This window comes from Macaca nemestrina, chromosome 1 (assembly GCF_043159975.1).
Source record: "Macaca nemestrina isolate mMacNem1 chromosome 1, mMacNem.hap1, whole genome shotgun sequence".
In the NCBI taxonomy this organism is placed as follows: domain Eukaryota; kingdom Metazoa; phylum Chordata; class Mammalia; order Primates; family Cercopithecidae; genus Macaca; species Macaca nemestrina.
Genome location: NC_092125.1, coordinates 78,346,714 through 78,367,276, shown reverse-complemented (window position 1 = coordinate 78,367,276; position 20,563 = coordinate 78,346,714). Strand labels below are relative to the sequence as shown.

Genomic DNA, 20,563 nt, shown 5'->3' with positions numbered 1-20,563 from the left:
TGAATGGTTACAGGATGTTAGGAGGGCAGTAAAAAGCCACAGGAGTTAAAAAATAAAAAATTTAAAAAAAAGACAAACGATTTATTTCACAAAAGCAGCTCCAAAACCCCCCCAAATTATCAGCAACCTCAGATTTGATGTACATTTAGGACCTGCTTTAAAATGTATAATTTTCAACAACATAATAATGAAATGTGCACTTAGAAGTTGTAATCTCATTTTTTCTTTTATCATTTCCATTTAACTATACAATTACACTTTGCACATTTTTTTTTCCACTTCAGACAGTAATGTGCCAACACTGTAACAAGGTTTGAGGGAGGCATACCTCACACAATAGTGTGAAAACCCAATCATCACACTTACGAATCACAAAAGGATCTGTACATTTTAAAGGCTCTTAGACAATTAAAAAAGGCCAGGCACAGTGGTTCACACCTGTAATCCCAGCACTTTGGGAGGCCGAGGCGGGCGGATCACGAGGTCAGGAGATCAAGACCATCCTGGCTAACACGGTGAAACCCCGTCTCTACTAAAAATACAAAAAATTAGCCAGGCATGGTGGCGGGAGCCTGCAGTCCCAGCTATTTGGGAGACTGAGGCAGGAGAATGGCGTGCACCCGGGAGGCAGAGCTTGCAGTGAGCTGAAGTCGCACCACTGCACTCCAGCCTGGGCGACAGAGCGAGACTCTGTCTCAAAAAAAAAAAAAGAAAAAAAGAAGAAGGAACAGCATGGTTTGGGACCTAACTGGAGAGTCAGGCCTGAAATGAGGTAAAAGGACCACAATCCTAGCCTCTGCCTTTTTCATTAAAATCATGTGTTATTTGAGAATATAAAAGATAGTTTTTATTTTTACATTGAAGTAACTATCTTAAGGGCTTTGGCTGCCAATTTAAGATCCTTAAAACGAAAATAAAATACATTTTAGAGAATCACCTACTTGTCCTCCATTAACGACAACATCAGGATGAATGACATTCCCAAGAGACTTAGACATCTTTTCTCCCTTTTCTCCAAGGGTAAATCCATGAACAATCACTGTCCTAAAGGGACAAACCAGCTATGTTAATGATAAACACAATTATATTATCTTTTTGAAGATTACGTATAGCTAAAAAGAGTATCTAAGTTTGACACAAAAATATGATTTTTCTTGACTGATTATGAATGAAAACTTTTCCTTTTTTTTTTTTTTTTTTGAGATGGAGTCTCACTCTCGTCACCCAGGCTGGAGTACAGTGGCATGATCTCAGCTCACTGCAACCTCCACCTCCCAGGTTCAAGAGATTCTCCTACCTACTCCTGACCTCAGGGGATCCACTTAACTCGGCCTCCCAAAGTGCTGGGATTACAGGTATGAGCCAACCCACCCGGTCGAAACCTTTCCTTAAAAGTCAAATTCAGCTGGGTGCTGTGGCTCACGCCTGTAATCCCAACACTCTGGGAGGCCAAGACAGGCAGATCAATTGAGGCCAGGAGTTTGAGGCCAGCCTGGCCAACATGGTGAAACCCCGTCTCCACTACAAATACAAAAATTAGCCGGGTATGGTGGCGTGTGCCCATAGTCCCAGATACTCGGGAGGCTGAGGCATGAGAATCACTTGAACCCAGGAGGCGGAGACTGCAGTGAGCTGAGATCGTCCCACTGCACTCCAGCCTGGGAGACAGAGTAAGACTCCATCTCAAAAAAAAAATCATTCTTAGCTCATGTATCACAATGGTTAGTGAACTCTCGACTTACACAAAGGAAAACTTTAGATATTTTCATCACTAAACAGATTATTTTCTGAGCTTCTGCTGTGTACTGATTTTATCATTAAAGCTAACCAGTTTAGAAATAGCAAACTACAGAGATAGCAAGATCAGTGGTTGCCAGGGGCCCTAGGATGGGAGTGGAGATTAGCCACAAATGGGCATGAGAAAACTTTTTAGTGTGTTGGAAATGTTATAAAACCTTTTGTGGTGATAGCGGAAAAACTATATAATTCACTAAAAATCAAAAAAAAAAATTTAATGAAAAAATAAAACCAAGAAAAAGGGCTGGGCGCAGTGGTTCACGCCTGTAATCCCAGCACTTTGGGAAGCCGAGACGGGTGGATCACGAGGTCAGGAGATCAAGACCATCCTCGCTAAGATGATAAAACCCCGTCTCTACTAAAAATACAAAACAATTAGCCAGGTGCGGTGTTGGGCGCCTGTAGTCCCAGCTACTTGGGAGGCTGAGGCAGGAGAATGGCATGAATCCGGGAGGCAGAGGTTGCAGTGAGCTGAGATCGCGCCACTGCACTCCAGGTTGGGCTAAAGAGCGAGATTCGGTCTCAAAAAAAAAAAAAAAAAAAAACAGGAAAAAGTATGTCTTAAAAGAGCAGATTATCGTCTCAAAATTATTTTCAAAAGACAATTTGAAAAAAATAGGATCCGCCCTTCTAATGGTCTTTAAAACACATGTTAAGAAACAAAAACATGTAAAAGGGCCAGGCATGGTGGCTCACACCTGTAATCTCAGCACTTTGGGAGGCTCAGGAGCATGGATCACTTGAGATCTGGAGTTTGAGACCAGTCTGGCCAACGTGGTGAAACCCCGTCTCTACTAAAAATACAAAAATTAGCCAGGCATGGTGGCATGTGCCTGTAATTCCAGCTACTCGAGAGGCTGAGGCAGGAGAATCGCTTGAACCCGGGAGGCAAAAGTTGCAGTGAGCCAAGATCGCGCCACTGCACTCCAGCCTAGGCGACAGAGCAAGACTGCATCTCAAAAAAAAAGAAACATGCAAAACGTTCTGGGATGGATTTTTATCCTAAGAGAGCCACAATCTTAAGCTAAGCTATTTAGGAATCTTTCTGATTAGTATTTTTACCCACACGTTTGAAAAAGTAATTATGTGTACTAAATGAGAATACCTAATTTAATAAAATTCACGAAAGCAATGTTTCAGCTCACTAGCCACTGTGGATATTACAAATATAAAGGACATCTGCACTCAGTCTGTCTTCTCTCAACCTCGAATATCCTTCCCTACATTCCTCCTGGTCATGTTTTACCATAGATCAAGATCTAGTTCTAGGCCCGGCATGGTGGCTTACGCCTATAATCCTACCACTTTGGGAGGCCAAGGCAGGAGGACTGCTTCAGGCCAGGAGTTTGGGACCAGCATGGGCAATGGGAGGAGAATGCATCTCTAAAAAAAAAAGTAAAAATTAGCCAGGTGTGGTGGTGCATGTCTGTAATTCCAGCTACTCAGGAGGCTGAGGCAGGAGGATTGCTTGAGCCTAGGAGATGGAGGCTGCAGCGAGCTCTGACCACACCATTGCACTCCAGCCTGGGTGACTGAATGAGGTCCTTTCTCAAAAAACAAAACAAAACAAACAAACAAAACAGAACTACATAAGTTCCCCCAACTACTCCAGTCAATGCTGACATTTTCTTCAAGGAGTTATGATCTGCATCACACTCACAAGACACGTTGGTGGTGTTTCCTTTGTCCTTTCTCTTTTTTTTACTTCAAATTCTTACAGGACACTGTAAGCAATCAAGGGTGGTGCCTTACCATCTCTATAGTACTCAGCATAGTGCTTCACACACTGGCAGGTACTCAGCAGGTTGGCTCAGGTATAAATACTTACTTATAAGGTGCTTTCTTCCTTGTGGCCACACTTGTTAATAAGGATGACTGAAACCAACCCCCGAGCTGGTCTTTTCCTTCCAAGTACAAATCTGCTCTTTGGTCAGGACCTCAAAATTAAATATTAAAAGAAAAAGACACCCAGAAATTTAAGTAAATTAAAATAGAAAAAGAAGACACTTATTAATTAATAACAATTAGTGGGGAGGAAGGGAAGCAACTTTACAATAGAGGAAACTGGTAGACGCCACCTTAACCAAGAAAGTGACCAAAGTTACATATCACCAGTAATAACAGGACAGAGATATATCATGTGACTTCTGAAATGATCTATAGAAATAAACACAGTATCCTTTCTGCGATATTCCTACCTAAAATGCATAACATGAATCTAATCATGACAATGCATCCCACAAACCCAGAGAGACCATCTACAAAATAAACCTGTACTACATGAATGTCAAGGTCATGAAAGACACAGAACAAGAACTAGAGAGACATGACAATTAAATGTGACATGTGATCTCAGATTAGATCTTGGGTCCTTTTTTCTTCCTCTTTCCACATAGGAGTGTGGTAAAATTAGTAAGTTCTACAGACAGTTAACAGTATGGAATCAATGTTAATTCCCTAATTTTGATGTCTGTGTTGGTTACGTTAAGAGATCATCGTGTTTTGGGGAAATATATATTAAAGTATTGAGATAAAAGATGCATCTTTTCCTCTACATATATATACATAGAGAGGACACATAAAGCAAATGTAGTAGAATGTTAACATTAACATTGGAAAATCTAGATGAAGAAGAGCATGCTGTAATTCTTTATAATACTTTGACTTTTCAAAATAAAAGGGTTTTCAAAAAAAGTAACATGAGGTCTTTGATGAAGATTACATCCATATTTTAAATCTAAACTCACAACTCTCAAAGCCCCCATAATCCCTTTTATTTATAAAATTATGATTTGTCCTTATATCCTAAGATTGAAGATTTAGTGTTGCAAACTTTATGTAAAGAAAGATTACCTGAGTGGAGGTGGGGAAACAAAATTTAAATAACTGAATCAAACCAATTCAATTACACCAATATTACTGAGCACTTGTTACATAGCAGGCATTGTGTTAGATCCTGGGGAAATCTGGACTCTGCTTCTTGGAGCTGACATCTAGTAGGGTAGATTTTATGTTAAACAAGAAGTAACTGTGATGGGGCCGGGTGTGGTGTCTCACGCTTGTAATCCCAGCACTTTGGGAGGTGGAGGCTGGCAAATCCTGAGGTCAGGAGTTCAAGACCAGCTTGACCAACATGGCGAAACCCCATCTCTAAAAATACAAAAATTACCTGGGCATGGTGACGGACGCCTGTAATCCCAGCTACTTGGGAGGCTGAGGCAGGAGAATCACTTGAACCCAGGAGGCAGAGGATGCAGTGAGCAGAGATTGTGCCACTCCACTCCAGCCTGGGCGACAGAGTGAGACTCTGTCTCAAAAAAAAAAAAGAAAAGAAATAACTGTGATGGGTGTTACCAAGGAGAAAATAAAGGGTTTAACCTAGTCTGTGCAGCCAGGAAAGTCTGAGATAATGTAAGAAAGTAAATGCATATGCAGTGAAAAAAAAAATCTAGCTAGATTGAGAAAATAGAAAAGAAGATCCAAATAAACAAAACCAGAAGTAAAAAAGGAGACATGGGGCCGGACGCGGTGGTGCACACCTATAATCCCAGAACTTTGGAAGGCAGAGGCGGGTGGATCACAAGGTCAGGAGTTCAAGACCAGCCTGGTCAAGATGGTGAAACCCCATCTCTACTAAAAATGCAAACATTAGCCAGGCATGGTGACAGGCACCTGTAACCCCAGTTACTTGGGAGGAATGAGGCAGAGAACTGCTTGAACCTAGGAGGTGGAGTTTGCAGTGCGACGAGATCAGGCCACTGCACTCCAGTCTAGGCGACAGAGCAAGACTCCATCTCAAAAAAAAAAAAAAAAAGATAAAGGAGACATACAACAGACAACAGAGAAATACAAAGGATCATCAGAGACTACTATAAACAAATGTACACTAATACATAGGAAAACCTGGAAGAAATGGATAAACCCCTGGACACATACAACCCACCAAGATTAAACCGGGAAGAAATAGAACAGTAAGGAGTAACTGGACTGAATAAGTAACACAAAGTCTTCCAACAAAGAAAAGTCTAGGACAAGATGGCTTTACTGCTGAATTCTACCAAATATATAAAGAACAACAACAATTCTGCTCAAACTACTCCAAAGAATCCAAGAAGAGGAAACTCTTCTTAAATCACTGTACAAAGCCAGCATTACCCTGATAGCAAAACCAGGCAAAGACACAACAAAAAAGAAAACTACAGGCCAATATCTCTGTTGAACAAAGACACAAAAATCTTCAACAGGTTGGGGGCGGTGACTCACACCTGTAATCCCAACACTTTGGGAGACCGAGGCAGGCGGATCATGCAGTCAGGAGGTCAAGACCATCCTGGCTAACATGGTGAAACCCATCGCCACTAAAAATACAAAAAATTAGCCGGGCGTGGTGGTGGGTGCCTGTAGTCCCAGCTACTGGGGAGGCTGAGGCAGAAAAATTGCTCGAACCTGGGAGGCAGTGGTCGCAGTGAGCTGAGATCGTGTCACTGCACTCCAGCCTGGGCAACAGAGCAAGATTCCGTCTCAAAAAAAAAAAAAAAAAAATTCAACGTGGCCAGGCATCGTGGCTCATGCCTGTAATCCCAGCACTTTGGGAGGCTGAGGGGGGCTGATCATTTGAGGTCAGGAGTTTGAGACCAGCCTGGCCAACATGGTGAAACCCCATCTCTATTAAAAATATAAAATTGCTGGGCACGGTGGCTCATGCCTGTAATCCCAGCACTTTGGGAGGCTGAGGCGGGTGGATCACCTGAGGTGGGGAGTTCGATTCCAGCCTGACAAACATGGAGAAACCCCATTTCAACTAAAAATACAAAATTAGCCGGGCGTGGTGGCACATGCCTGTAGTCTCAGCTACTTGGGAAGCTGAGGCAGGAGAATCGCTTGAACCCGGGAGGTGGAGGTTGCAGTGAGCCCAGGTTGTGCCATTGCACTCCAGTCTGGGCAACAAGAGTGAGACTCCATCTCAAATAAATAAATAAATAAATAAAAATTAACCAGGTGTGGTGGCACATGCCTATAATCCCAGCTACTCAGGAGGCTCAGGCAGAAGAATCACTAGAACTCGGGAGGCGGAGGTCGCAGTGAGCCGAGATTGTGTCACTGCATTCCAACCTGGGCGACAGAGTGAGACTCCATCTTAAATAAATAAATAAATAAATATTCAATGCAATTCCATGCATTGAAGAAAGGAAGGAAGAAAGGGAGGAAGGGAGGAAGGGAGGAAGGGAGGAAGGGAGGAAGGAAGGAAGGAAGGAAGGAAGGAAGGAAGGAAGGAAGGAAGGAAGGAAGGGAGGGAGGGAGGGAGGGAGGGAGGGAGGGAGGGAGGGAGGGAAGGAGGGAAAGAGCGAAAGAAAGAGCGAAGGAAAGAGGGAAGGAAGGAAGGAAGGAAGGAAGGAAAGAAAATAGACCCTTACCTCTCATCATATACAAAAATCAACTCAAAAGAGAGACTTATATCTAAGGTCCCCAACTATGAAACTACTAGAGGAAAACATAGGAGAAATCCTCTAGGACATCGGTCTAGGCAAAACTGTTATGGCTAAGACTTCAAAAGCACAAGTAAAGGAACAAAAACAGACAAATGGGACTATATTAAGAAAAAGTTGCAGCACAACGAAGGAAACAACACAGTAAAGAGACAACCTGTAGAATGGAAAAAATTATTTGCAAACTATTTGTCTGACAAGGGACTAATATTCGGATTCAAGTAAAGAAACAGCAAAAACAAGAAACAACAAAAAAAATCTCATTACAAAGCGGGTAAAGGGTCTGAACAGACACTTCTCAAAGGATGTCATATAAATGGACAACAGGTATATGAAAAAATGTTCAACATCACTAATCATCAGGGAAGTGCAAATCAAAAACAGTGACATATCATCTTACCCCAGTTAGCCCAGAATGGCTATTATCAAAAAGAAAGTAACAAATGATGGCAAGGATGTGGAGAGAACAGAACTATTATACACTGTTGGTGGGAATGTAAATTAGTACAGCCATTATAAAAAACATTACGGAGGTTTCTTTTCAAAAAACTAAAAACAGAACTATCATATGATCCAGCAATCCCACTACTAGGTATTTATGCAAAGGAAATAAAATCAGCATATCAACCGGATACCTGCATCTCCATGTTTATTACAACACTACTCACAATAGCCAAGATACGGAATCGGTCTAAGTATCCATCAAAGATGAATGGATAAAGAAAATGTGATAAATACACACAATGGAATACTATTCAGCCATATCCTGTCATTAGCAGCAACATGGATGGAACTGGAGGTCATGATGTTAAATGAAATAAGCCAAGCATAGAAAGACAAATACATAATCTCACTCATATGTGGGAGTTTAAAAAGTTGATCTTATGGAGGTAGAAAGTAGAATGATAGTTACCAGAGGCTGGGAAGGGTGAGAGGGAGGGATGAAGAGCGTTTGGTTAATGGGGATATGGTTAATGGGGATAGAAAAGGAGTTACTTATATGGGATAAATTCTAGTGTTTAATACAGTAAGGCAAATATAGTAACAATTTATTGCATATTTCAAAATAACTAGAAGAGAAGATATAAAATGTTCCCACCACAAAGAAATGGTAAATGTTTGGGTAAATGTTTAAATACCCTCATTTGATCATTACATATTGAATGCACCTATCAAAACACTACAAGTACTCAATAATATGTACAATTATTATGAATTAATTTAAAATTTTTCTGTTGCAGTGAAAATTATTTGGTTAAGAATATTACACTCTGGCCGGGTGCGGTGGCTCACATTTGTAATCCCAGCACTTTGGGAGGTTGAGGCAGGTGAATCATTTGAGGCCAGGAGTTTGAGACCAGCCTGGCCAACACGGTGAAACCCCTTCTCTACTAAAAATACAAAAATTAGCTGGGCATGGTGGCACATGCCTGTAATCCCAGCTGCTCAGGAGGCAGAGGCAGGAGAGTCACTTGAACTCAGGAGGTGAAGGCTGCAGTGAGCTGAGATCGTACCACTGCACTCCATCCTGGGCAACAGAGTGAGACACTGTCTCAAAAAAAAAAAAATCACACTCTAGAAGTATTATGACTAAACTCTATCAGATAGGTTTTTATGACCGTTTTCATGGATTTTAAACCACTCGACGGCGCCAAATATAACATGCACTCACTGCACTTGGTAATGTAAAAATGATTTCAGAAACTGAAAAGCAACAATGGTAGTACCATTAATTCTCACAAAGCCTAAAGCAGTGAATAAACTTTGAAATACACTATACCTCACGGTTTCACAATTGGCATACTCTTTTCTGAAATTCAGAATGCTGCCCAACATGTGCCAGCAGGAAACTCTTCTTCCTACTACCTTAAGTAGTGGTATTGACCTGCATTTTCAATACAGAGTCATGCATTGCTTAACAATAGAGATATATTCTGAGAACTGTGCCCTTAGGTGATTTCATCATTGTGTGAACATCATAGAGTGTACTTACACAAACCTCAATGGGATAGCCGACTCTACATCTAGCCAACATGGCACAGTGTATTGCTCCTAGGCTACAAACCTGCACAGCATGTTACTGTACTGAATACTGCAGGCAATGTCAGCACATGGTACGTATTTGTGTATCTAAACATATCTAAACACAGAAAAGGTACAGTAAAAATACAGTAGTCATCCCTTGATATATGCAAAGGATTGGTTCTAGGACCCAGCAACCCCCCAGCCCCCCACCCCTACATGTACCAAAATCTGTGAATACTCAAATACAGCAGTCCCAAAGTTGGCCCTGCTGAATCTGCATATATGAAAAGTCAGCCCTCCCTTTCTATATGTGAGTTTCAAAATCCTAAGAATACTATATTTTCCATCTGCATTTCATTGAAAAAAATTGCATATAAGTAGACCTGTGCAGTCAGAACCCTGTTGTTCAGCAGTCGAATTTATTATCATCTTGTGGGGCCATCATCATGTATGCAGTCTGCTACTGACTGCAATGTCATTATGTAACACATAACTGTAATTTAGGGAAGCAAAGTACCAAAACTTGCAGTATTTTCCCTCAAATATGCTGGGAGAAAATTATGAAATAATAATTCTAAAAATCACTACAAAAAAATTATAAAAATATGTAACTTATATTTGGCCATTATTATTATGCACGTTTTATCTGTAATAGAGAGAAAACATGAATTTACATGCATTTTGTTTTTCAAATTTCCTAAGCTGAAAGAAAGGCTTAAATGAAGGAAATAGATCCACCTACTAGGAATCCCATTGTGCGATTCGTAGACAAGCTACTTTTCCCACATACCCTTACTCCAGAAAGCAAACAGGGTCTCTCGGGCCAAAGCTGGCCCTTAGTAAGAGTGTGAGGAACTGTGTGATCCATCACTGCTTCCGTGACATCTCATCCCTGTCTCCAACTTCACAGTGATAACAATCCCTGTTCTTCATTTGAACTCTTATCTTTTCACTTAGTTGCCTTAAAAATATTTCTTCTTAAGCATCTAAACATATCCTCTGATACGTGCCTTCTCCTACTACTCCTTTCTAATTCCTGCCCAGTGTCTCTCCTTTCTCTTTATCCAATCAGTCAAAAACATTCCCTAATTATCAGTAAGTATAAAAGTTAGTCGGCTGTTTGTACAGAGAGGAGAAAAAGCCACAAAAAGCAATGTAGTATAGAAGATGAGAACTGAAAATCAGGGTACTTGAGTTCCAGTTTGACACTATTAAGCTATGTGACCATCAACTAACTTGGCTCTAAGTCAATTTCATTTTCTCTTCTGAAAAATGATGAGGTCAGACTATTTCAGTGACTTCCAAACTTCGTTTTACAAAACTGGGTGCCTTGGGGTTGCCAAGTGGCCAAGGAGAATGAACTGGTTGAAAGGAGGAAAAATATTCCCATTTTTAACTATTTTCTGTATTGTAAATTCTAAATGAAATTTCATCTAGAAAAACAGAAAAAGGTTTAGAAATCATTGGATTGAGTAAACTCTAAGGGTCCTTCCAGGTCTAAAATATAGCAGATCTCTAAATAAAGCACACACACAAAAAAAGGTTTTGATCATAGATCCCTTCTAAATACCAATTCCATATTTTCAAAACGTCTTGATCAGCATATATCTATTTTTTAAAATTACCTGGAAGAACATGAGACCATGAAGTTCCACTATCAAACCAGATGTCCAAAATATCCTGACCTGGAACATATTCCAAGGCATCAGGGCCACCAACCTAGTAAGATAATGTAAAAGCATGTTAGGTACACAAAGATCACAATACAGACAACAAATACTGTACCCCAAAAGTCTTCAGAAATGAAATGCAACCATTAAGTTCACATTTTTAGATGAAATTTACAGTATTTTTAAGCATTTCACAGTTAAGTACAACTCCCTCCATTCACATTTAAAAGTATCTGTGGCCACTGAATTACACATTTACCAATGTAATATGAATTGGTTTCTATTTTCTTGAAATTAACTTTAAATTTGGATATTTTAATGTGTGATACAATCAGCTAACTCTACTACAGATCCTACAAAGGCCTGATGTAACATTAGGCACTGTTCTCTCACAGTAAATTACATGAGCTTAGTTAACATTAATCAATCCTGGCCCTCAATGAGGTAACAATTGACCCTCGCATTCCACTACTTTATTAAATACTACACTTTTTTTTTTTTTTTTTTTTTTGAGACAGAGTCTCACTCTGTCACCCAGCTTGGAGTGCAATGGCACAATCTTGGCTCACTGCAATCTCCGTCTCCTGGATTCAAGCAATTCTTCTGCCTCAGCCTCCTGAGTAGCTGGGACTCAAGGCATGTTGCGCCACCATGCCTGGCTGATTTTTTGTTTTATCTTTTCTTTTTTTTTTGAGACAGAGTTTCACTCTGTTGCCCAGGCTACAGTGCAGTGGTGCAATCTCTGCTCACTGTAAGCTCTGCCTCCCGGGTTCACGCCATTCTCCCACCTCAGCCTCCCGAGTAGCTGGGACTACAGGGGCTCACCATCGTGCCCAGCTAATTTTTTGTATTTTTAGTAGAAACGGGGTTTCACCGTGTTAGCCAGGATAGTCTTGATCTCCTGACCTCGTGATCCACCCACCTCGGCCTCCCAAAGCGCTGGGATTACAGACGTGAGCCACTGAGCCCTGCCTTTTTTTTTTTTTTTTTTTTTTTTTTTTAAGCAGCGATGAGGTTTCACCATGTTGGCCAGGCTGGTTTTGAATTCCTGACCTCAGGTGATCCGCCCGTCTTGGCTTCCCAAAGTGCTGGGATTACAGGTGTGCACCACTGCGCCCGACCTAATACTACACTTTGTTTTGGGGGGACGGGCTCTCACTCTGTAACCCAGGCTGCAGTGCAGTGGTGCAATCTCAGCTTGCTGCAACCTGTCTTCCAGGCTCAAGCCATCCTCCCACCTCAACCTCCCGAGTAGTTGGGACTACAGGCGCATGCCACAATGCCTAGCTAATTTTTATATATATATATTTTTTTGTAGAGACAGGGTTTTGCCATGTTAACAGCCCAGGCTGGTCTCAAACTCATGGACTCAAGCTATCTGCTTGCCTCAGCCTTTCAAAGTGCTGGGATTACAGCACTTAAATACTACATATCACACCCAGCCTTAAATACTACAGTTCTATAGTTAAACAAAATGTCTACTTTCAAACTGCATTAGCTTCTAATTTACAGTAAATAAATTTGTTAACTTTACATAAGATGCTTTTTTAACTCTCAAGAATTTCCCTTGTTGTCATCAGGTCCTGTAATACACACAAAAGCTGTTAAATACAAACAGAAATTTACCTCAGATAAGACTTCTTTTGGAAGAAGTTGCTCAGGGGGAAGAGTCCACCAGACATCACTGCCGTGCTGTTCCACTAGTTTAACAATATGCTCAATGGTTTGGCTATTTCAGGGGGGACATGGCAGAATTATTCAATTAACTATTGTGATGAATAACAAACAACTTAAAATTAACAAATAGTGATTTCTTTTCCTATCTTTTTCCTCAAACCTTAGTTTGAAAAGCTGCTATCATTTTAAATTCAATATAAGTAAAAAATTGATTATACATATCCTTAAAAAGAAAAAAAAAAAAGAACTTCTTCTGACCACCCTGTTTCCATTACTGATTTACCTATTTCTTACTAATCTATTTTCTATACAGGTACTTATACTCGAAACCTCCTAATTATCTTTCCTCTTCTGATTTCTGCCTAAATTAAACCAACACATTCTCTCAGTTCTACCTTTGAAAGTTTACAGTGGTTCCCACTCACACTCTATCAGTCCAACCTCATTCCCTGAAAACTAAACTGATGCAATCAATGGTCTGAAAGCACTTCCCCCTACCCTCATCCCTTTACTTTACAAAACAGACCTTGAAATAGATGCATTCCTAAACTGCTTTTATCACACTAATTCTCTGCTTGAAAACTTTCCAGGACTCCCTCCCTGCTTACAGACATCTGCATAAGATGCAATGCCATACTAGAGCAGAGACTGTGACGACAGATATCCAGGCTTATGTTCTGACTGTCACTTTGTATTTATGATCATGCACAAGTACTAGAACTTCTTTAAGACCTAGCTTTCCCTTCTGTTAAGAACAATCTAATTCATTGCTCAGAAACTACTGAACACCGCCAGAGTCTTGGGTACAGGCACTAGAGAGACAGCAGTTGGCAAAATACGCAAGACCCTCCCCTGATGAAACTTAACATTGTAGTAATCCTAGACACTTCCCTCGAACAACTACAAACTAAATGAGACTATACATGTAAAACTTAGTACAGTACCTAACACATGACAGAAAGCCAATCAACCCCTATCAAATAAACAACAGAACTGGTCATATCTTTGGGAAGATAGACAGTAATAAATTATTTGAAAATTAAACTCAAGGAAATAAAAGCATACTATAGTTTCTCACAAAAATAACATTTTTAATTTATTAGAATATTGACTTTATTATTGCAGGTTTGTTGCTATTACAGCTTCCTCTAGTTGCTTTTCATTTAGTCACAGTACATATAATGGCCAAGAGCATGGATCCTGCCAGCAGGGGGCTTTGGCTTAATTTCTGGCTCCATGACTTGAACCTGGGCAAGGCACTTAACATTTCTGTGCCTCAGTTTCCTCATTTGTAAAACACAAATAGTAAAAGCATCATTAAGAGACTTCCTATGAATATTAACTGAGTTAATAAATATAAAACACATAGAACAATATCTGGCACATTTGAATAAATATTATGTACGCATTATTCAGACTGATTATTTGACGTCAGGTCTGGGCCTGATAATTCACAGATAAATGAAGTGTTTACCAAAAATTGTTGTGGAAGGCAAAATCAAATGAGTATAAATTAAATATGCTCTACAGGCCGGGCACAGTGGCTTACGCCTGTAATCCCAGCACTTTGGGAGGCCAAGGCGGGTGGATTACGAGGTCAGGAGATTGAGACCATTCCGGCTAACATGGTGAAACCCCATCTCTATTAAATACAAAAAAATTAGCCGAGCATGGTGGCAGGTGCCTGTAGTCCCAGCTACTGGGGAGGCTGAGGCAGGAGAATAGCGTGAACCCAGGAGGCAGAGCTTGCGGTGAGCCGAGATCACGCCACTGCACTCTAGCCTGGGCAACAGAGCGAGACTCCGTCTCAAAAAAAACAATAAATAAATAAATATGCTCTACAAATTTAAATTTGAAATACCTTATAAAAGCTGGATATCACTAAGTTGGTATTCTATGAAGGATAGATTTTAAAAGTATAACGCTACCATCATGTACTTTGAAGAACTTACAATGAGAAAGGAAAATGGGCATAAATGCATGTTTCTAAGACACTGAATCATTTTAGATGGACTTTAACAGTAAAGATAAACTTTTATGTTATCAGACCATAAAAACCTTATGTAATAACTACCTAGTTATATGACAATAGTATTTAGTTACATATTACTATCTTACAGAGTTTGTCCAGAACATTTTCAGTTAAGAAAATATGAACATAGTATAACAGAAAAACCTGAATAAATCTAAAGACCAAAAGAAAAAAAAAAACAAAAGATTACAACCACAAAAGAGAGATACTAGTAAAGTACATTTACACGCAAATATATGCACAATTACAGTACATAATACTTCATACTAATGAAATTCTCATTAAAAAATAATAATTCTAAAAATGGGTGTCATTTGCCTTTCTTTTTTAAAATGTTATCATTAGACTGCCAAGTTTAGGTAAAGAGTAAAATAAAACAGTAAATGTATTGGAAAAACACATAAAAATAATATCAAAGTAAAAGTAAATGTCTCAAATTTCATGTTAATTTAGCAAATACAGTAGAAATGTTAGGATAAAGAATATTAACCAGAAGCATGTATACATATACCACATATCTTTTTCAAAGCACTTTACAAGCACTTGCTAACTGGATTCACAGAAATAGACAGTGGGTCTTGACAGATGATTTGTTCTGCACCTTAGGGTTCCTTAAATTATGAGGCTAAGCAAGTAACAGTTAAAATCAGGGCTTGATTTGTGTTTCCTAAATCATATATAGTTTGGTGTGCTGTTTTTACTTCTTTATTCTGCCTCTCTAACTCATCTATAAAGACAACACTGTAACTGAATTCACACTCGTACTCTCTGGAGTTTGCTAAGCAATGGCAGAAAGGCTCTTTTACCCAGGTATAGAGTGACGACTGCGTATCAGAGATGAAGTGAGAAACTAGGCAGTCCCAGGAGATTAGTATGTTGACACAGCAAGTACTAAGTCCAAAAACCAGACTCTACCTGTGATTTACTGGAAAATGACAGGAATAAATCATATTATTTTTTGAGTTTCAGTTTCTATAAACATTGGAAAAAGTTGTGAAGAAGAAGACTAGGTGAAAATTTTTATTCTTAAAAGAAAAAGTCCTAATAACTAAAGAAAAGTGAGTAACTTTATGACTATAGATGAAACATACACATTTTATTTTAATTAATTACGTAAATTTTTTTGAGACAAGGTGTCACTCGGTGGCCCAAGTTGGATTACAGTGGCAATGATCATAGCTCACTTGAAGCCTTGAACTCCTGTGTCATGTAATTCTCCCGCCTCAGCCTCCCGAGTAGCTGGGACTACAGGCCCACGCCAAGATGCCCTGCTTTTTTTTTTTTTTTTCTTCGCCCCTCTAGAGATGGGAATCTCGCTTTGTTGCTCAGGCTGGTCTCGAACGCCTGGCCTCATGCAATCCTCCAGTCTTAGCCTCCCAAAATGCTGGGATTATGGGTTGTGAGCCACCACACCCAGCTCCACATCCATATTTGAGAAACCTAAATTCAACTTTAATAAAACTAAGCTCTTTTTCATATTCTTGGCCCGGCACGGTGGCTCATGACTATAATCCTAGCACTTTGGGAGGCCAAGGCAAGAGGATCACTTGAGCCCAAGAGTTCAAGACCAGCCTGGGTAACATAGTAAAGACCCCACATCTATTTTAAAAAAATAAAAATGAGTTCTTTTTCATATTCCTAAATATCAGAAAATTCAGTGACATTTTAAATGTTATTTAACTATATTCAAGTAACCTACTAAGTATATAACTAAAAGCATTAAGAAAGAAATATTCCAATTTTGCTGTTGGCATGTTATTAAAGCAACCATAAAATCCTACCAAGTTTAGTCAGATACCTCTAATCTAAAATTCATTTTAATTGCTACATTTTTTATAACGATATTAGTAATTTAGTTAGATATAGAACATATTTTAATATAAGAAATGTAATTTTGTGTTTTATATATACTTTATTTGCAAATTTAAAAAACTTTTTAAAAAACTAACAAAAGTCTCTTAGTGAGGAAGAAAAGTTTTTCCTTTAGCTTACCTAATTACACTTACGAGAAACAACGTAACTACACATTAGCTACACCAATGAAAAGCAATCCTGCAATCATTTTTAAAAATCCAATTTCAGAAAGGCTATTGTAAATAAAACAACATACTTCAGACTTTTTTTCCTTGTTACATATGTATAGGAATCAGAACAAAAGAAAAATTTGTTCAATGTATCCAAAAGAAACATGAAACGTTTTTAAGGGAAGAAGCTTTATCTCATTAAGATAGCAAGTCTCACTAATATTTAGAGAGCAAGACTTCCTTCCTTCCTTTATATTGTGAATTATGAAAACATCATGTTCTAAATAAAGTCTACTAAATGTACTTTAGTAAGCATTATGTTCTATAATTAGGTTCTATTTTGAGATTCTAGATAAATTATTTATATTTTTAAAACAATAAAGTTGGCCGGGCGCGGTGGCTCAAGCCTGTAATCCCAGCACTTTGGGAGGCCGAGACGGGCGGATCACGAGGTCAGGAGATCGAGACCATCCTGGCTAACACAGTGAAACCCCGTCTCTACTAAAAAATACAAAAAACTAGCCGGGCGAGGTGGCGGGCGCCTGTAGTCCCAGCTACTCGGGAGGCTGAGGCAGGAGAATGGCGTAGACCCGGGAGGCGGAGCTTGCAGTGAGCTGAGATCCGGCCACTGCACTCCAGCCTGGGCGACAGAGCGAGACTCCGTCTCCAAAAAAAAATAAATAAATAAATAAAGTTAATTTTAAAATGAGAGAGTAAAGAAAAACCCAACAAATATATGTTAATTAGCTAGATTTAGCCATTCCACAATGCATACATATTTCAAAACATGTTGTACATAATATATGCAATTTTTGTCAATTGAATAAATTAATTTTGGGTGGGCACGGTGGTTCACACCTGCAATCCTAGCACTTTGGAAGGCTGAGGTAGGTGAATCACTTGAGCTAAGGACTTCAAGACCAGCCTGGGCAACAAGGCAAAATCCATTCTCTACAAAAATACAAAAATTAGCCAGGTATGGTGGTGCGTGACTGTAGTCTCAGCTACTTGGGGGGAGGATCACTTGAACCCGGGAGGTAGAGGTTGCAGTGAGCTGAGATTGCGCCAATGTACTCCAGCCTGGCAATAGAGCGAGACTCTGTCTCAAAAAAAAAAAAAAAGGCCAGGCGCGGTGACTCACGCCTGTAATCCCAGCACTTTCGGAGGCCGAAGCCGGCGGATCACGAGGTCAGGAGATCGAGACCATCCTGGCTAACACGGTGAAACTCCCTCTCTACTAAAAATACAAAAAATCAGCCGGGTGAGGTGGCGGGCACCTGTAGTCCCAGCTACTCGGGAGGCTGAGGCAGGAGAATGGCCTGAACCCGGGAGGTGGAGCTTACAGTGAGCCGAGATCGTGCCACTGCACTCCAGCCTGGGCCACAGAGATTCCATCTCAAAACAAACAAAACAAAACAAAGAAAGTGTGACAGAGAGTTTTGAGGCCAGGCGCGGTGGCTCACTCCTGTAATCTCAGCACTTTGGGAGGCCGAGGAGGGCAGATCACCTGAGGTGGGGAGTTCGAGACCAGCCTGACCTACATGGAGAAACCCCATCTCTACTAAAAATACAAAAATTAGCCAGGCATGGTGGCGCATGCCTGTAATCCCAGCTACTTGAAAGAATGAAACAGGAGAATCACTTGAACCCGGGAAGCAGAGGTTGCAGTGAGCCAAGATCCCGCCATTGCACTCCAGCCTGGGGAACAAGAGCAAGACTCCGTCTCAAAAAAAAAAAAAAAAGTGTGACAAAGAGTTTTGAAAACAAAAATTGCAATAAAAATAAACAGACATATAACCCACAAACTTGAGCTAGGTATAATGATGATAAAAACAAAGATAAATTTAATGTTCAAACAAAATATAAAAAGATAATTTGAAAAAAGTATATAAAGTTAACTGCAAACAAGTGCTGAAAAGATACTCATTATAGAGATGTGACAAACATCTAACAAAATCCGAACGTTGGATATGTTATGTTCATTTGCTTTTCATACACAAGGAACTAGGCAACCGTTAAGAGCTAAGCTGACATTTTTAACAGGTTCATATTCATTCTTCTAAAACTAATTAAATTACATCTTCTTTTGTATATCATTATGTTCCTTTATAAACAACTGTATTGGACATCTTAATACACTTCACACAAGAGGTATTAGTCCTACTTCCTTTGGGTAAATACTTACAGGTGGAATTTTTTAATAATGAAACCAAGATAATACCTAAAAGATTTTTTTAAACAATTTTCTGTTTCCTAAAAAAATTTTTAAACAATTTTCTATTTCTTTGTGATATTTAATATTCTTCAGAAAAAAATACAATAAAAATTCTAATTTATCTGAAGTTTAAGAATTCTCCCTTTATTTCTTTAATATCCTATACTTAACACAAACTCATAGTTAACCTGTAACCCAAAGATCAGTATAAATGACTGCTGATAAAAGTGGGTGAAACCACTTATCAGTATGTAATCTATATGCTTCCACCTTAGTGCTTTATTTCATAAAGTAATAAATCTATCATAAAACCTTGTACTTTACTCAAAGGCCTTATCTCAGCACAAGCATTATGTGTCCCTTCTTAGGTTTCAAACTGAGAAAATCCACTAGGTAGCATGAGCAACTATGATACCAGCCAATCACTCTGAACTTCGATATCAACTGGAATGAGGCTTATTTAGCGTGTTACGGACATTAAGCAGCATTAAGATTACTAAGCAACAAAGAAACTACGGCTGTCATCCCACTGTCTTCTGTGTTTTGTCTTTATAAGCAAAAATATTAAGGATTATTAAGACAACTTTTCTTCTGTAACTTACTGGAAGAAGAATGAGGTAAGAGGCTAAATGTTTCACATTTGTTTACTAAATTTAATTCTAGAACAAAGTTAAATTTGGGAGGGGAAATTCTATTTTTAATTTAATCCTAGATTTATGTTTTAAAGGTGACAGAAAATCATTTTGGAGAAATTTTTCTTTAATGAACATAAATTTTTTGAACAAAAGGTTTATTATTGTTAATTGAGAAAAAAATTGAGGTAGCTAAAGTTAACACTCAAATTATATTGGAAATTCCTTGGCTATTTTTACTAAATTTCTCATGATTTCCAGAAGTTAGGGGCTAAGTTTCCCTATGTTAATCATAGCATTAATAGCATGAAAGTGATTATAACTGTCTGAAATGATGAAAGAAATTTAACCAACTTCTTTTCCTTCCCAGGTAGCCAGTGTTTCTAAATTTTATCTGATTTATGCTAAAAATTATTTCTTCTGTTTTTATTGACTAGTAACAGATTTCAACCTAAATTCTAATGGCATTATATCACAGATTCAAAAAATGACCTATTTCAGTAAAGTCAGAAATTGAATTATTTCTTGAGAAAATACAAATATGATCTAAAATGCAAATGACACTATTAATTCAAATCAAAATAAAACATCAGCATTTCAAATCTACCAGTCCCTAAACTGATTCAGAACATGAATGTTGACTTTCTTCTGTGAAACAAGTATACTTAGAGATAATGTACAGATCCCATGATGAGCAAAAGGATTCTCCTTATATGTTTAATGGTGTTATCAAGTGTAACAGCAACTCCATGTGGACTGTGTACCAATTTCCAGTGGAGATGCTGTTACTTTTGATGGTTACCAACTTGACACAATATAAAGGTATAATAAAGAAAGACAGAAAATTGTGGTCACTTGGACTCTCATTTGATTCAGGTGGAAAAAAAGATAAACTTTCAGCCTGTTTTACAAAATTAACAAGTAATAAGAATTAATATCAATTTTCTTAAATTCAAGTTTTGCAACACCAAAAAGATCCAATAATGGAAGAGGATTAAAGTCATC

The 20,563-nt window shown here is 38.9% G+C and overlaps 1 protein-coding gene and 1 non-coding gene across 2 annotated transcripts in view; both read right to left on the bottom strand.

The window, feature by feature from the left end:
• The window catches only part of LOC105493738 (isoleucyl-tRNA synthetase 2, mitochondrial), a 73,489-nt gene that overhangs the window by 11,450 nt on the left and 41,476 nt on the right, over positions 1-20,563 (bottom strand). The window contains exons 13-16 of the mRNA XM_071080933.1: positions 12,605-12,707; positions 10,934-11,027; positions 3,626-3,734; positions 942-1,044 (exon numbers count right to left, since the gene is read on the bottom strand). Of these exons, the coding sequence (XP_070937034.1) occupies positions 942-1,044; positions 3,626-3,734; positions 10,934-11,027; positions 12,605-12,707 (409 nt within the window). The remainder of the gene's footprint in view (positions 1-941; positions 1,045-3,625; positions 3,735-10,933; positions 11,028-12,604; positions 12,708-20,563) is intronic.
• On the bottom strand, positions 279-381 carry LOC112428881 (small nucleolar RNA U13). The gene has a single exon (XR_003020943.2). It is a non-coding gene; the product is annotated as a small nucleolar RNA U13 (small nucleolar RNA).